At 33.8% G+C, this 15356-nt stretch overlaps 1 protein-coding gene across 1 annotated transcript in view; it reads right to left on the minus strand.

Moving 5' to 3' along the window:
- The window catches only part of Gabra2 (gamma-aminobutyric acid type A receptor alpha2 subunit), a 120154-nt gene that overhangs the window by 30682 nt on the left and 74116 nt on the right, over positions 1-15356 (minus strand). Inside the window, exons 5-8 of the mRNA XM_028765274.1 lie at positions 14227-14447; positions 12520-12602; positions 7771-7914; positions 6400-6552 (exon numbers count right to left, since the gene is read on the minus strand). Coding sequence (XP_028621107.1) covers positions 6400-6552; positions 7771-7914; positions 12520-12602; positions 14227-14447 — 601 coding nt within the window. The remainder of the gene's footprint in view (positions 1-6399; positions 6553-7770; positions 7915-12519; positions 12603-14226; positions 14448-15356) is intronic.

Genomic DNA, 15356 nt, shown 5'->3' on the forward strand with positions numbered 1-15356 from the left:
GAGAGAGAGAGAGAGAGAGAGAGAGAGAGAGAGAGAGAGAGAGAGAGGTGTAATCAATACCTACGAGTTTATTTTGCCTAGCTAACTACTACCCATCAGCATCCTTCACAGCCTATAGTCCTCTACAGCATTTGCAGATATACTGCTATAGAAAATATATGTTGGCCTTGCATTTGTTACTTCATACATCCTTCTAGCATTTCCCTAATACATGGGTTTCCATTTACACTGGAATAAGCCTAGCGTATACGGAAATTAAATGGATTTTCCTAGCTAGCAATGGAGGCAAAGCGACACAAGCTTCTTTCACTACTGGTGTAATATTCTGTCCACAATGTCATCAGTCTTCAGTAGTATTACATAGTCTATCATTAAATGATAGACATACACATACATGCATATGTATGTGTGAAGAAATGTTTGTATGTGTGTATGTGTGTGTGTGTGTATCCTTGCTTCAACTCCTTGTGATACCTTTAGTAAATTACAATAATGTCATTATAAAGAACTTTCAGCACACACAATGATTTCTCACTAATTATAATAGGTCTTTCACTTCTACCAGTGTTCTGATCACGTGCCTTGTGTGACTATGTTTCATACAGCCGGTACAGAAGCCCAGACCCTGGATGCCTTTACAAATTACATGCAAATGGGTGTATTTTCAACACATAAATTCCATAGCAAAGAAGATATTTTTTAATTTTGCATTACTTCTTTTCTATTAGTGATGACTAAATATCAAAGGCACTGGTGATATCAGAGATGGAGGATTATGTCAATAGTATTCTTATGCAGGTGAGAAGGCTACAGATAAGAGGGCTGGCCACACAGGAACATTGGTAAGCAGATGTTTTCTGTTTAGCAGCTGAGGGGAAGGAACCTGTGATATTCTAGGTAGGTCTGTTTTTAGCTTTTTCGTTGTTCTTATTCAAGCTAAGAGCCAGGACAAAGCCAAGCTCAGTTATATGTAAATGAGATTTAAGACTAGGTCATGAGGTTGTATGTTGGTTCCTTTCTCTAAAGGAGGCTCCAACTATCATTTCTTTGTGAGGAAACGTCTTCGTCTTCTTATACATTCAAGGTAATGAAAAACACATAGAGACAGATGATTTGCCTGACTCACCTGTTGCCTAGGACGATTGCATCCATTCTGAGCACAGGAGCTATAGCTAAAAAGTAAGATTCAGTGGTGGTGTTTTCAGATGGTATGCATATTCTAAAATCATGCTTCTAAGGGATAATAAACTAGCCCATGGCTAGTAAGAATGAAGTAAACAGGGGCTAAGGATTGGGTTGAATTAAATATTCCCCATTGAATTGAATTTCACTACTTGCATTGAAGTTAATTTTGCTACTTGATTTGATTTGAATTGTACTACCACACTAACGTGAATTCACATGGTTATAGTCCACACAAATAAAGACTGCCAAGGATTCACACATGCTCTTCAAAAAAAAAATCCATCCTCTGGTGATCAGATATTAAAGAACTTAAATTCTAGCTCAGATCTATTGTTGCTAGATCTCCACAGATTATGACTCCTCAAAGACTCTGTCTCAGGAAGGTGAGTACTGTTACTCTACTTCAAATGGGCTGGCCGCCTTTTACACATATCTTGACATAAAGAAGAAAGCTGTGTCAGAAACCAGATAATAATCATTGCAGATATTTACACAGCATTTATCCTGTGCTACAAGCATGGTTAATGTTCTGTACAGGCATGTATACGAGGGTGTTATGTAATGCTATTTCCCTAGGCACATCTATAAAGACAAGATTATTATATGTACAGTTTTATGGGTGGAATGAACTAAGGTACACAGGAGCTGAGAACCCTGCCAGAAGTCACTCAACAATAACAACATGGAAAGGCCTGAGCCAGATACTGTTTCTAAAAGTTAAGCATTCCTCATCACTTTAAAACCTTTAACAACTATATGTTTTACCTTTGGAAAACAGACCAACAAATAATATAGAACAAGGCTATCAAAATCAACTGAGCAATGCTCATCTGAACTGACATAGACTGACCTATCAAACATAGGACCTACATGGTTCTACACCAGGTCTTCTGCATATATTATTGTTTTCAGTTTAGTTTTCTGCAGTATTCCTGTATTTTTTGTTCATTCTCTCTCTCTCTCTCTCTCTCTCTCTCTCTCTCTCTCTCTCTCTCTCTCTCTCTCTCTCATCTTTGTGCCTCTCTGTTTCTCATGTGTTGTTATAGGTATGTGCTGGCAAATAATATTTATTCAGGTGTGGATGGATATGGTATATGTGGTAGAGGCCAAAGGGCAACATTATGTGACATTCCATAGAGCCTTCTTTTATTTACTTTTCAAATATTTATTTAGTGTGTATGTGTGTGTGTGTGTGTGTATGCATGTATATGCCATGGTGGCATGGTGAAGTCAGAGGACAACTTACAGGGCTTGGTTCTATTCTCCTACCATGTGACTATAGATCAAAGTCAGTTTGCAAGGCCTGGCAGTAAGCACCTTCCATGCGAAGCATCATCCTGGCCTTTACCTCACTTTGTGAGACAGGCTCTCTCCATGGCATAGTGCTTGCTAATTAAAGAATTCTCATGGTGATCAAACACCAAGAGACCTTGGTGCTTCTCCTTTCCCAGAGCTGGGACTAACAAGCATGCCACGATAACTACTTTTTTTTTTACCCCATTTATGAGTTCTGGAATCTGAACTCAGATCCTCATGTGTGTGTGGCAATATTTTGTTGACTTTTAACTTTTTCCAGCTCCTTTAGTTTTGCATTTTTTTAATTTTATATTTCACATTTAGCACCAACTATTTAAAATATTTGTATACTTTTGTAAATTTGTAAATTTTATATAGTGTGTTTTTATATTGGTAGCCTTAACACCAACATCTTTTTTTGATTTTGAGTTAAATATATATTAAGGTATTCATTACACCTCTATTTAAATGGGGATTTTGTACAATGATTTCATTCAATCATACATATTGAAAAGTGATTTGTAAACCCAAACTTTACATCTCCTGTATAATATTCACATAAACTTTACAAAAGTTCGTAACATTCATTTGGATAGTGATTCCTTTGATTTTTCTTTATTTTTCAAGTTTGCAATTTATTATTATCCATTTTCACTATCAGTTTCTGTATCCTTGCCCAGGTTTTTGTTCATGTTGTTTCCATTTATGAAATGTTCTCTTAACTATTTTAATATATCTATACTTTATAAATAAATATCTTCTTTATATTTTTTCTCATGAATAGTTAATGTGATTTTCTTTCACTTTTTTTGTACTCAGACTATCTACCGATGCTTAGAAAAGAATACTTTCTTGCTCTGCTTATGTGTAAATATACTGTGAGTTTAATATCGAGAAACTTTTCATTATTGTAAATTTTGTTAATATATACCATTTACTTGGTATACACAATTTTTCGCACACCGTGTAAAAATATTGAATAAAGTCTGTGTTTGGAAAATAAGCAACTTATAAATCAATTTGCATAAACCATGTCAATGGTTTGTAATAAATATAGAATTAATAATAGCATATAATATTATTGCAAAGAAATGATGACTGACATTAAATAAACATGTGAATAATTTTAAACCACAATTGTTTCTGTGAATAAATCTTGATTTAAATTCTACCATCAAAAGATATTTATTCAAATACATACACATTTTAAAATAATAATTGCTTGCCCATTTTATTTTTGCTTACTTTTTTCTTCCTTTAAGTTTTCGTTTTTTCATACAATATATTTTGATCACAATCTTTGTGCTCCCCTAACTCAGGTCTTCCTCACCTCAGTACCCATCCAATTCTATGTATTCTCCCTCCTGTCTTCCTTTTCCCCAAGCCTATATCTGTCAAAATTAAAAACTCCAAAAGTAAATAAATAAATAATATTTTTAAAACACAGACAAAAAATAGAAAGAAGAGAAGGAAAGAAAGAGATGGGGAGGGCAGTAGAGGGGAGAGAAAGGGAAAGAAGGAAAGGAGAGAGAGAAACAGACAGACAGAGATATAGACAGAGACAACAGAGAGACAAAAAGAGAATAAATCAGTAAGACAAAAGATATCATACCAAACAAATTCCAGGGAAACACCCATTCCTAGTTGGCTAATACAAAATAGTAATCAACCTTATTCTTAAAATATACTATGTTTAGTTCTTTCTAGAAGAATTCCATAAATCTGAAGAATGTTTTACTATGATGGGGTAGACTATATATTAGAAAAAGATTTTATGTTTAGCTCTTTATATATACCTGTTTATAACAGGGTGAAATTTTATTTTTATTTCTTTCCCATTTCTCTGCTTTTTCTATTCAGTTTTTTAAAGTTTCTAAATTTCATAATTTATAGTTGATAAGGATTCTTTTCTCTTATCCTATATTCTCCCAACTGATTTATCTGCTATGTGAATGCTACATCCATAAATTCTGTTCTCTTAGCGAAAATGTTCATCCTCAGGCCCTGTCATTCTTTGATATTCTACCTACTAATTCTGTTCACTCATTTGATTGAAAACTGATATTTCAAGTAACTTCAAAATCTAAATCTACACAACCTAAATTACACATATTTTCCTACTTTCTATTCTGTTTTATTTTTTTTACTGACAACATTATTATCTTAAAGAAATAAATATAAATATACCTTAAATATCTTAAATTGTTTTTCCCTCTGTAGTTATTATGGAGATCTAGCCAGTCTCCTGGACCTTTTTCCAAACAACCTTTCTGGTTTTTCTTTGTTGCTCATGTAGTCTTTATTAATAAAATTATTTTATTTCATTAGACTGCTTAAATATCACTCTAACTTTGCTTGGGGTCTCTAATTGTTTCTTACATTTCAGCTTTTACACTTTTTATACATTATAAGTAGGATGATACATATATATACATATATATATGTGTGTGTGTGTATGTAATATATAGTTTTATTAAGTGACAATAATACTCAATAAAGTAGTTATCAAAATAAGAGAAATAGCATATATTAAATAGCAAGCATTTTTTCTTAGTTTTTTACCAATATCATGACATCAGAACATTGGACAAGTTTGCCTTTTCCATAACTCAAGGTTCATTCAATTGAATCTAAAATCTCCTTCTCTAAGGTCTTGAACAGCGACTCTATCTGCATTTCCAGTGTCTTATTATAAAACATACTGTGTTCCTTCATCCCTCAACATTATTGAACTTTCCATTCTCCTCAGCTATGGATTTACACAACCAAAGACATACCTGTTCAAGAAATTCCTACTTACTTTAAGACATACTTCAAATATTAAACCACCATTGTATTCATTGACTTCAATTTAAGAGAATAAACTTCTGGGTTTCTCTACCAGTGTGAATGTGGCTGTGCAATAAAGCCTTCATACCATTATTGTGATTATTCTTTAGTTATTCTGCTTCCATCCATTAACAAAATCACTGGAATGCAGGAGCTATATTTTATGTGGTTTGCTTTTCCCATTCCTGGTCCAGTACTGAAAGTAAGTTCTCAACAACACTTTCATAAATGAATGAGAGTGTCATTGAAACAAAGACACAAAGATAATCTGTTATGAAATGTACTCAGCCTTTTCTATGTTAGAAAAAAATGTCATCAAGTTGTCCTGCATTGGTTTAAGAACTTGAATTTTCAGTGGGCTTGGTGATGTGCACCTGCAATCTTAATCCTAAAAAGACTGAAGCCAGGCTCAGTTACACTGCAGACTAACGTAAACGGGAGGAGGTGGTGGTAGCAAGTACACTAGTTAAGTAGATGACTTTCTATGTCTCTCATATAAAATCCATAGATTACATTTTTTGCATTTCAAAATAAAACCAAAATAAATATAGAAAACATATAAACATGATATCCTCCACTTTACATTTTAAAAGGTCCATTACCCATGCTTAATTAAAAAAGTTAAATGCCACAACGGAAGTAATGAAACTCTAGCTCAACCTTTTCCTTGTTCTCTAACTGGTAGCACTGACATTACCTTTGTTCATTAAAAAGGGAAAGTAAGAAAAATTACCATAGGAAACCTTTAAATATAATATTCTACTCCCCCTGAGTTAAAATCTAACAACAACAATTAAAAAAAAAACTTCCTATATTTACATAGAGATGAGTGCTGAGTGTAGTGCGATTAAACAGAAAATAATAATAAAAAGAACCAAGAAAAAAATGCTACTAAATATAGTCCTAGAGTATTTGTGTAGTCTATGCATGTGTTTAACATGTGGTACTGATTATATTTTGCCATTCTGTGATTCTGGTTTATCATCCAAAAGCTAGAACCAATGTTTCCTGCATAAAGCATGGAGGTGACTAGCATCAAGAGAGAGAAACTCTGAAACAATATGTGCTGTATTGAAGGCTCTCACTCACCAAACACAGTTCTCGCTGGTACTGATTCTCTGTTCAGCCAGAATGACACTTGAGAGAGAATGACAGTCATGATGCAAGGCAGATAGGTCTGAATCACAAAATACCCAATTTTTCTTTTCAAGTGGAAATGAGCTGTCATTACAGTATATTCACCTGGAAGGAGAATTTAAGAAGCTTAAGGAACTGTAATTGTCAACATTCAGAGCAATTTGGAAATGGAAGGGATTACAAGAAGAATCCCTGATAAAAAGTAAAAAGAAGAAGAAAGAAAAGATCACATACATTTCATGAAATCCAGAAATGCCTAGTTAGAACAAGAGTATTAAAAAAAAGAATTACACAGTATCAGCCACCTTCTACTGCTATGCCCCCATGACATGGTGTTCATTTTTCTCTTTAGCTCATGCCCACTCCCCAGCATGATTCTAAAGACTCTGGTAATGGATTATCTTATTGGCTCAGGTGCCTCATGCTGTGGCAGTAATTAAGTGAACTCCATCCTCCTGGGTCTCCAAAGCACTGGGACCTGGACTCAGCATAGATGCTGCTCTTTCATCCCAGATTTTCACTTTTAACTCTGTCACTAATTCTGCCTTTCTCTCTGCTTTGTGCCTGCTGTAATTTGCTTCAGTCAGTTTTGTCTAATTCTCATACCTACCATTTTGGATTTTTTTCTTCTCCCACAATTTTAATTAACGCCAGATGTGAGATAATCAGTCCACACAGGTGCCCTTTTCTTTACTGAGGACAGCCTCAGAGATGTTTCCATGCAGGCCACTGGCAATTACCCAGAAATCAGGGGTTGAATAATTATAAATTATCCACAATAGAAAAAAAAATTGAATGAGAAAACTAGGAAATATGTTATCCCTGCTTTGAAGATAAACGCTAAAGTTGACTGATCTGAGAAGACAAACATTTTTGAGTATATGGTACATTTTGTTTTAAGAGATGGCTTCTTAAACTTGCACATACATATGGATCTCTTTGGAGTCTTGTTAAAATGCAGACCTGCTTCAGTAAAGGAGTGGTCTAAGATTATGCATGTCTCAAAAAGCTCCCAAGAAATATGTGTTATTAATCTATATATCCCAAGGGTAAAATATTTTCAATCATAAACATTTTTAATGATTTATTTTATTTTATTTTATCTTTTATTAGATATTTTATTTATTTACATTTCATATGCCATCCCTTTTCCCCATTTCCCCTCCCTAGAAACCCCCTACCCCATCCCTCCTCCTCATTTTTACTTTTATAACATTTTAATTACATGCAAGTATTAAGGTCAGTTCTAGGTTAAGGAACTAGCAATATATCCTACTAGTTTGAGAGGGGAGGCACTAGGTTTATTTTTAAAAGGTTACTAACCTGTGCTGGATTTAATTGTCTCCTTCCCAATTGACTGGCCCAACAAATCATACTGATTTAACCTAGAGCCATCAGGAGCAACCTGAACAGAGTCAGAAGCATTGTAAGTCCAAATATACGTGACTTCTGAGGTTGTGTAAGCATCTGTCATGAAAAAGGAACAAATGTTGGAAACACTTGAATGAGTAGCACTAACAGAACAGTCCATCTACAAGTATAGATTCCACACAATCACTATTTCCTCACAAATTAGCATTTAGTGATCACAGATATAGAGGAAAGGATGTCCTTTGAATCTATAACTTTACAAGTATATTGATGAAGAGCATCAGAAGAGCCAATTATGAACATGAAAATACTTTCACTGGTATCACTTTGAGAGTTGAGTAAATTTCTATTTCTAGATGGTAAAAGACAATTTTTTCCAAGATGGTTAAAACATTTCCTAGGTCCCAAAGTGGCAGACAAAGACATTATGGAAACAAGCAATGAAGTTAGTTACACTGTTCATCTTGAAATAGTGACCACCCAAGAACTAAAGATTATGCTCCAAACATATATTACTCTTCGAATATTGAGCTTATTTAGTTAAGATATAATAACTTTAGTAATCATGAACAAAGGCATTTAGTTAGGACAATGAGGACTAATTATAAATATTAAAAACAAATCAGAATATTATATAGTACCGTTACATTATAAATGTGTTTTTAAACATATCCATTTATAAGCTAACCAATGAACACCAAGGTACTTGTATAGAATCCCGGTCAAGATGAGTATTAACAAAAAGGAGAAAGGTAACATCACTGTATTTGTCCAGAGATGGAGGACTTCTCAGAAGTGAGCCAACTCTGGAATTGATCAGTGGTCACACATCTGGCATTAGTAATTCTCTATGTGATATTTCCTTTGCCCTTCTGAGTCCTAAGTTGGACCATCTAAGGCTCCCTGTCCCTATGCAGGAAGTCTCTTCACAATTACAAATAAAAATGGTGATAATTCTGCTCTGCTGCAAATTTTTGGAGAACTTATTTGTAATTTTGTTTATATGACTGCTTAGGAAACAAAACTTAGCATGATAGTGAGGTGACATCTTAACTAGGGAGGAAAACTAGGCCAGTTTCTTCTACCACTATCTCTGCCTTCGGTTCACTATGACTTAAATTAATTTCTTTGTTCTGTATTTTGCACAAAATACCAGGGTACTAACTTGGCCCTCCTACTGAAATTAAGCTAAGGTCTATCTATTACCAAACTGATTTCCTATCAGGTATGAGGTGGAATACATTGAATGATAATATGTATGCTTGTCATTATCTGTGTATGATCTTTAAGTGATATTCAATGTTATATTTCTTTCTGAATGCTGTTACTTAAATTATTATAAGAGAAAATATTCCTTATACTTATATATGGATTTATGCATCCTCAAATAAATTATTTTATGTAAAACAATTTTTAAATTGGGATACTAAAAATAGGTATAGATATAAATACATATTTATAAATGTGGTTGTAATACTTTCATAGACACATATTTACTTGCACATGTAAATTCTAGGTTTTCTAGAGTCTAAATTGCCGATTAGCTAATTTCAATTAAATAATCACTCATTCTGTCACTGAAAACATTAAATAATAAGTTAGCAATGTAGTTAACTAAGCACTCATTTGTAGCTCATCAAGTGGTTTGGTTTGTTTCTCTCATGAGTAAACATCCTGGCCTTTTCCATAATAGCATTTCCAATGCTGAACAATTTAAAAGACCAAACAATCATTGTTTGAATCTTCTTGTTTCTCTTATGAGTAAACATCATGGTCTTTTCTCCAATCGCATTTCCAATGCTGCACAATTTAGAAGACCAAACAACCATTGTTTGAATCTTTTTATTACCATTCACACATGACTAACAGAAATGAAAATTTATAAAAGTGATGATATTCTTATAAAAATTATAAGATAGATATGGGAAAAGGATATTTGAATCATTTTTGTAACTATCCACAATTTTCCTGTTCAATTAATAACTAAGCTGTGTATAGTACAGTAAATCTGTAATTCCTACAATATTCCATGAACACATTATAGAAAAATAAAGTCAAATGAAACATTACAAATATGAAGAAAATGAGTCGTCTTCTATTTGTCTATTTTTAAAAGCATGTACTGCATATCATTAATTAACAATCTATATGATCTGGTTTATATACTGTTTAGGGTTCCGAGAGGAGGAGAAATAGAATGTAATGCAGGGTGGCGCAGAGGCATTTCTTTGGCTCAGACCCACCAGTGACCCAGGAGGGATCGCTATGTTTATCAATAAAGCTTAAATGAAGAAGAGAGGCTAAACACATGGCTCATCACTTAAGAGCAGGTACTACTATTGAAGAGTACCAGCACCCACACTGCCTGGGCTCACAGATTCCTGAAATTTCATATTCAGGTGGATCTGATGCCACTTTTGCTTCTGTAAACATCTGCACTCCAGTGCGTTTACCCCTTGCTCCATTCTACCCCACAAAAGTAAATTTTTTTCAAAGAAGGCAGAAGTCAGTTTGTTTTACAAATTGCTTTATAAATACCACTTTGAAAGCAGCCCTTTACAGAGTGCTTTTATTTAATTTAGTCAAATAATCTATGTTTGAATGCTAATCTGCATTATACACATGTATATTCAGACTTAATACTCAGTAATCAATAAATATATTTCTAAATCACTTTAGACTACTAACTTTTATCTGAAAAAATGTGAGTTTTCTATTTCTTTGAGGCTAATGCACAGAATCCCACTACGCTTATATGCAAGAACTTGCAAGTCAATTCGAAACGTTAAAAACATAAAGCTATAAGGTGGTCAGAGTAAAACAGGAATGGATTTTGAGTTGGCCAAATACTGAGAAGAGGATTATTGTATTTGAGGAGAATGATAAAGTTCCAGAAATTCAATTCTTTTTAGGGTGATGGCACTTGTTAGAAGAGAGAAAGAAATAACTGCATGATAATGTCATGGTCGCTTCTGCCAAAATTGTTCTGCGCCAGCACATTAAGGTTGTTCTCTCACTTCAGAACAGTGTCCACACTGCTAACACAGATGCTTCAATCCTTGCTATACACTAAGATAAGCAAGAGAATGAATAAACTGCTTGTGCCATGTGTCAGAATATGAATGTGAAGGAAGAGAAATAAAATAAGTAATAATTACACTGGGGAAAAAAAGGAACAGAGACTTGTGTGTTAACCATATGCATCCCTTCGCAGAGAAAACTGTAATAATCTCAAGCATCCGAAATCCCATTACTTTGTAGCTGCACTCTGTGAAGCTTTTAATTTGAGATCAAACACTTCTAAGCAAATTCATTTCATTTTCAGTATTGAGGCATCTTGCCAGTGACATCTGATGTCATAGTAACAATACCTCATCTACTGAAAACACTTGTCCTTCCCATATCATTACTGCTTCTTGCATAAATTCTTTTTGGTGCCAAAGCTTTTCAAGTTTCCCTTTAATGTCACTTATGCAATGCAAATGAGGTTCTCTTCTGCATCTGTTCTGGTTTTCTCAACATTGTGTTTACGTTGTATAACATGATTGACTATCTTAAATAATATTGGAAGAAATGCCAGTTTTAAAGAGATGGTTCCCATGACAATAAAGAAAGGCTTGTGGCTAAGCTCAGAGGAGGCTCTCATAGAAAATTGAGAATTGACACCTGCTACAAGGACACACAAAGCAAACAAGCCGGAACCTCTCAACCAAACCATCATCCTTAAACATCAGCTGAATCTGCATTCTCTCGGTGACCATTTTCTTTTCCTTTGTAGTTTGTGAGAAGATGCACTCTTCTTCAGTCAGCCTTACATTTAATCATGTTAGAAGTGGGCACTTCTATTTAACAAGAAAAAAGAAGAGCCTGAAGCTGCTAAGAATGCAGGAAAATGATATGTCAGAAAGAGCACAGATTCTAAAAAGGTCAGTGATGAAGGCATGTTCAGACAGAAGGAGGCTGCCTAGCTGCAATGATGAATTAATCCTGAGCCTGCCTGCAGTGTCCTGTGGGCCTGAAAGGATGATCTGACTTTGCCCTTTCCATTACTTCATGGTGTGAATTCTTCTACTTGACATGTCAGATAAAATTCAGTGACCTAGAGAATGGCCAGAGGCACAGAAACTTTTAGAATCATTCTAGGTACACTGAAGACACTCGAGTGGAACCATCCAATTTTGCCGTCTTCATTACATGTATTCTAAGGAGAAAAAAAGAACTTCTTCCATCAGGTCAGGGATAGACAGACAACTTTACAGGCTTCATGACTTTTTCTAACCTTTGTAACAGATCAATAGGAATTTATCATATATAATTCACTTTAAGTTGAATAGTAACTTATTTTAGATTTTTAATGTGCTAGCATGAGAAGAAAATATGAATAAATTATGGTCATGACTCTACAACAGCCCCTGATTTAGTTTTATGCTCAAACTAAAACATAGTGTTCTTTATTAGTAGTAAAACTAAAATATAATTTAAACTCTAAAAAAGTATAAAAGAATTAAAGTATTTGAGTGAGCCTTAGGAGATTCCAATTAGTTCCTACAGGACAAACATCATAGCTTTCACTTCTGCATCCTCTTAGTCCATTATGAAGCCTTGCATAATATGAGAAAAATAAACTACATGATCCAACAGAGATGTTGTCTACTGGTGATGTTGTCGATTCATAAGATGTATGTTTGCTGTTATACTTACAGCTTCCAAATTTCAGTGGGCACGAGTGGGCATCCATTGGGAAATCCTCCAAGTGCATCGGACATTCGGCTTGAACTGTAAGCCTAGAAGCCAAAATTCCACTCTTGGTTTAAGTGGATTTGCTAGTCAAGCTACATCACTTGATACAGTTTTAAACAGAATTGGAGATTTATATTAGGCTTTAAAAGGTTTAAACACAGTAAAAATAAATTATATATGTATTTGAAAAATGCTTACCATTAACATCACTCTAAATATTTAATACCCAATGATACTTAAAGCTATACTATGGAAAGGGCATCTTTCTTATTGTCATCTTATCAAATATAGAGAGAAGTTGATATAATACATTAGTATTTGCTTCCTTAAGGAAATGCCCCTTTTAATATCTTGTATTTATAGGAAGATATGTATTTAGAAATAGACACAAATATAGACAGATTTACGTATCTCCTAAAAAAAATGTTGTTCATGCATATTGCTTGCTACATTATAGATAAAAATCCATAACCATCAAAAATAATTATTCCATATCTGAGTATAATATAGAAAAGTAAAATCATTGAAAATCTGTTATAAAGAACATTTCTAATTACTTCCATTTCACATGAAAGCAACGTAAATAAACAGGAAGTAGATTGAACTAAAAGAAAAATCTTTCCTAATTGAGCTGAGAAAAAGGTGGTCATCAGCCATCTCTGGCATTAAACTTTACACACCATTTAAATAGGATACTCTGTGATTGTTCCTAACAATATATAATACCTGAACCTTAATCCACAGGAATAAATGGTTTAAACAGGAAGTCATTTAGTCTGCACTAGGTAAGTTTTCCACTATTCAAAAAGAGGAAAAAGAATACCCAGTGATCTTTTTGCACTGTAGCCAATGATTATCTAGAAATAAGTCTTCAACCCTTGTATATCTCTTGCTCCCACGAGGTACATGAAAGACAATGTTAATTAACAAAATCTAGTTCTTAACTTTCCATATGATGTTATAAGATTCATCAGATGCATGGAACACAGTATCTGTACATGCGCAGTGCTAATGGCAGTGTTTTGTCTTTAAATCCACCATTAAGCATTGACATTTGATTCTACATTATCTTATTAGGTATAAAAATGTGAGTTCTTATGTAATAAAGTTAATTTGTTTTAAAATATTCATGAGACTACTTAAAATGTAATTGTAAGTGTCAACAATTGCACATATTTCTGTATTTGCAAGAAAGGATGAACGGCACAAAATTGATGTTATGTGACTATTTTTAATCAGGAAATAGGAATTTTGTATGGTTAAGCCTAATACATGATTTAAGTTAGCCAATTTATTTAATACAAAAAACTATGCTAATGCAGATTAAGATGTGTACTTAAGATCACTTAAAATTAGAAGGCAACTAGAAAGGATACAGAAAAGCAAATTACAACCTTCTGCAAACAAATTTATAAATGTAAACTAAAATGAAATGGGAAGAGTACCAAAAAAATCAGTTTTAACAACTAAGAGACTCTTTAACCTTAAAAAGTAAATTCATTTTAAATTCACTTTTTACTCACGTGCCCAAACTTTTATGAGACCAAACATGAAATATTTAGCAATTTCAAGAAAAATTTCCAGTTGAGCAAATATTTACCCATGTGTTTCCTAGCTTTTCGATGAATGATTTTATAAGGGTATTTTTAGTCTCTCACAACAACATACCTCATGGTGTACAGCAGTGTTCCATCATCCTGGATTCGAAGCAGCTTGTTTGGCATTGTCATATTATGAGCCACTGACTTTTTCCCGTTGTGAAAGAAGGTATCAGGAGTCCAGATTTTGCTAGCCATTAAATTGTTAAGTCGAAGGATATTCATAGGACCTTTAAATTTTAAGCGCTCATCTTTCCATTTTTGTCGAAAGAAAACATCTATTGTATATTCCTAAAATATAAATTTACAATTCCTTTGAAAAGAGTACACGTTTTAGAAATAATAAGACTATAAAATTCAAGGGAAAGTGTATTCTGAATAGTTTACCAAAAACTGTATTGAGAGATATACATATTTTATAAAGATTAGTCACTTAGGTTATCAAGAAATGTTGCCTTTTACAATGGTATAGAGTATCTCTATTTGCATAATTAATTACACATTCTTAAGAAGGAAAGAACAAATTTATCTTGTCTTTTCTCTCTCAGTTGAATACTCTAAGTAACCACATTAAAAGGTGTATCATTTAAAAGTGCTTCCTGTGGGTGCATGCATGAGTAGGTCTGTATGGGTTGTTTTATATTATTCCAAGAGTGATTGAACAGGAAAATTTTCAGTAGTACATATTAAGAAGATATATATATATGGAGAGAGAGAGAGAGAGAGGAAGAAGAAGAAGAAGAAGAAGGAGGAGGAGGAGGAGGAGGAGGAGGAGGAGGAGGAGGAGGAACAGCTTTTAAATTTATTTTCAGATACTCAAGAGCCATCATTTTCTGTTGAGTGTGAATGTGTTAAACATCATTTGTAAAGTTCTTAACCAGTGGTGATGCATCATAGTGCTAGCCAACTATGGGTTAGTAAATGATGAATTCAAGACATAGTAAATAGTTATTAAATCTGTTGCAGTACAAGAATTTTAAAACATTAGACCACTTACAGTCTGAAATTTTCGAATAAAATTCATGCAAAGCATGCTTTACCACATTCATACACACCAGGGCATGATTATGCTGTTATCAGTTTTCAACATTTTAGTTTCGCTGAACTGTGTGCCTCTCAAATTCTCACTTCCCTCTCTTCTGAGGCTCTCATATTCTCTCTCTCTCTCTCTCTCTCTCTCTCTCTCTCTCTCTCTCTCTC

This window comes from Grammomys surdaster, unplaced genomic scaffold (assembly GCF_004785775.1).
Source record: "Grammomys surdaster isolate TR1022 unplaced genomic scaffold, NIH_TR_1.0 150, whole genome shotgun sequence".
In the NCBI taxonomy this organism is placed as follows: Eukaryota; Metazoa; Chordata; class Mammalia; order Rodentia; family Muridae; genus Grammomys; species Grammomys surdaster.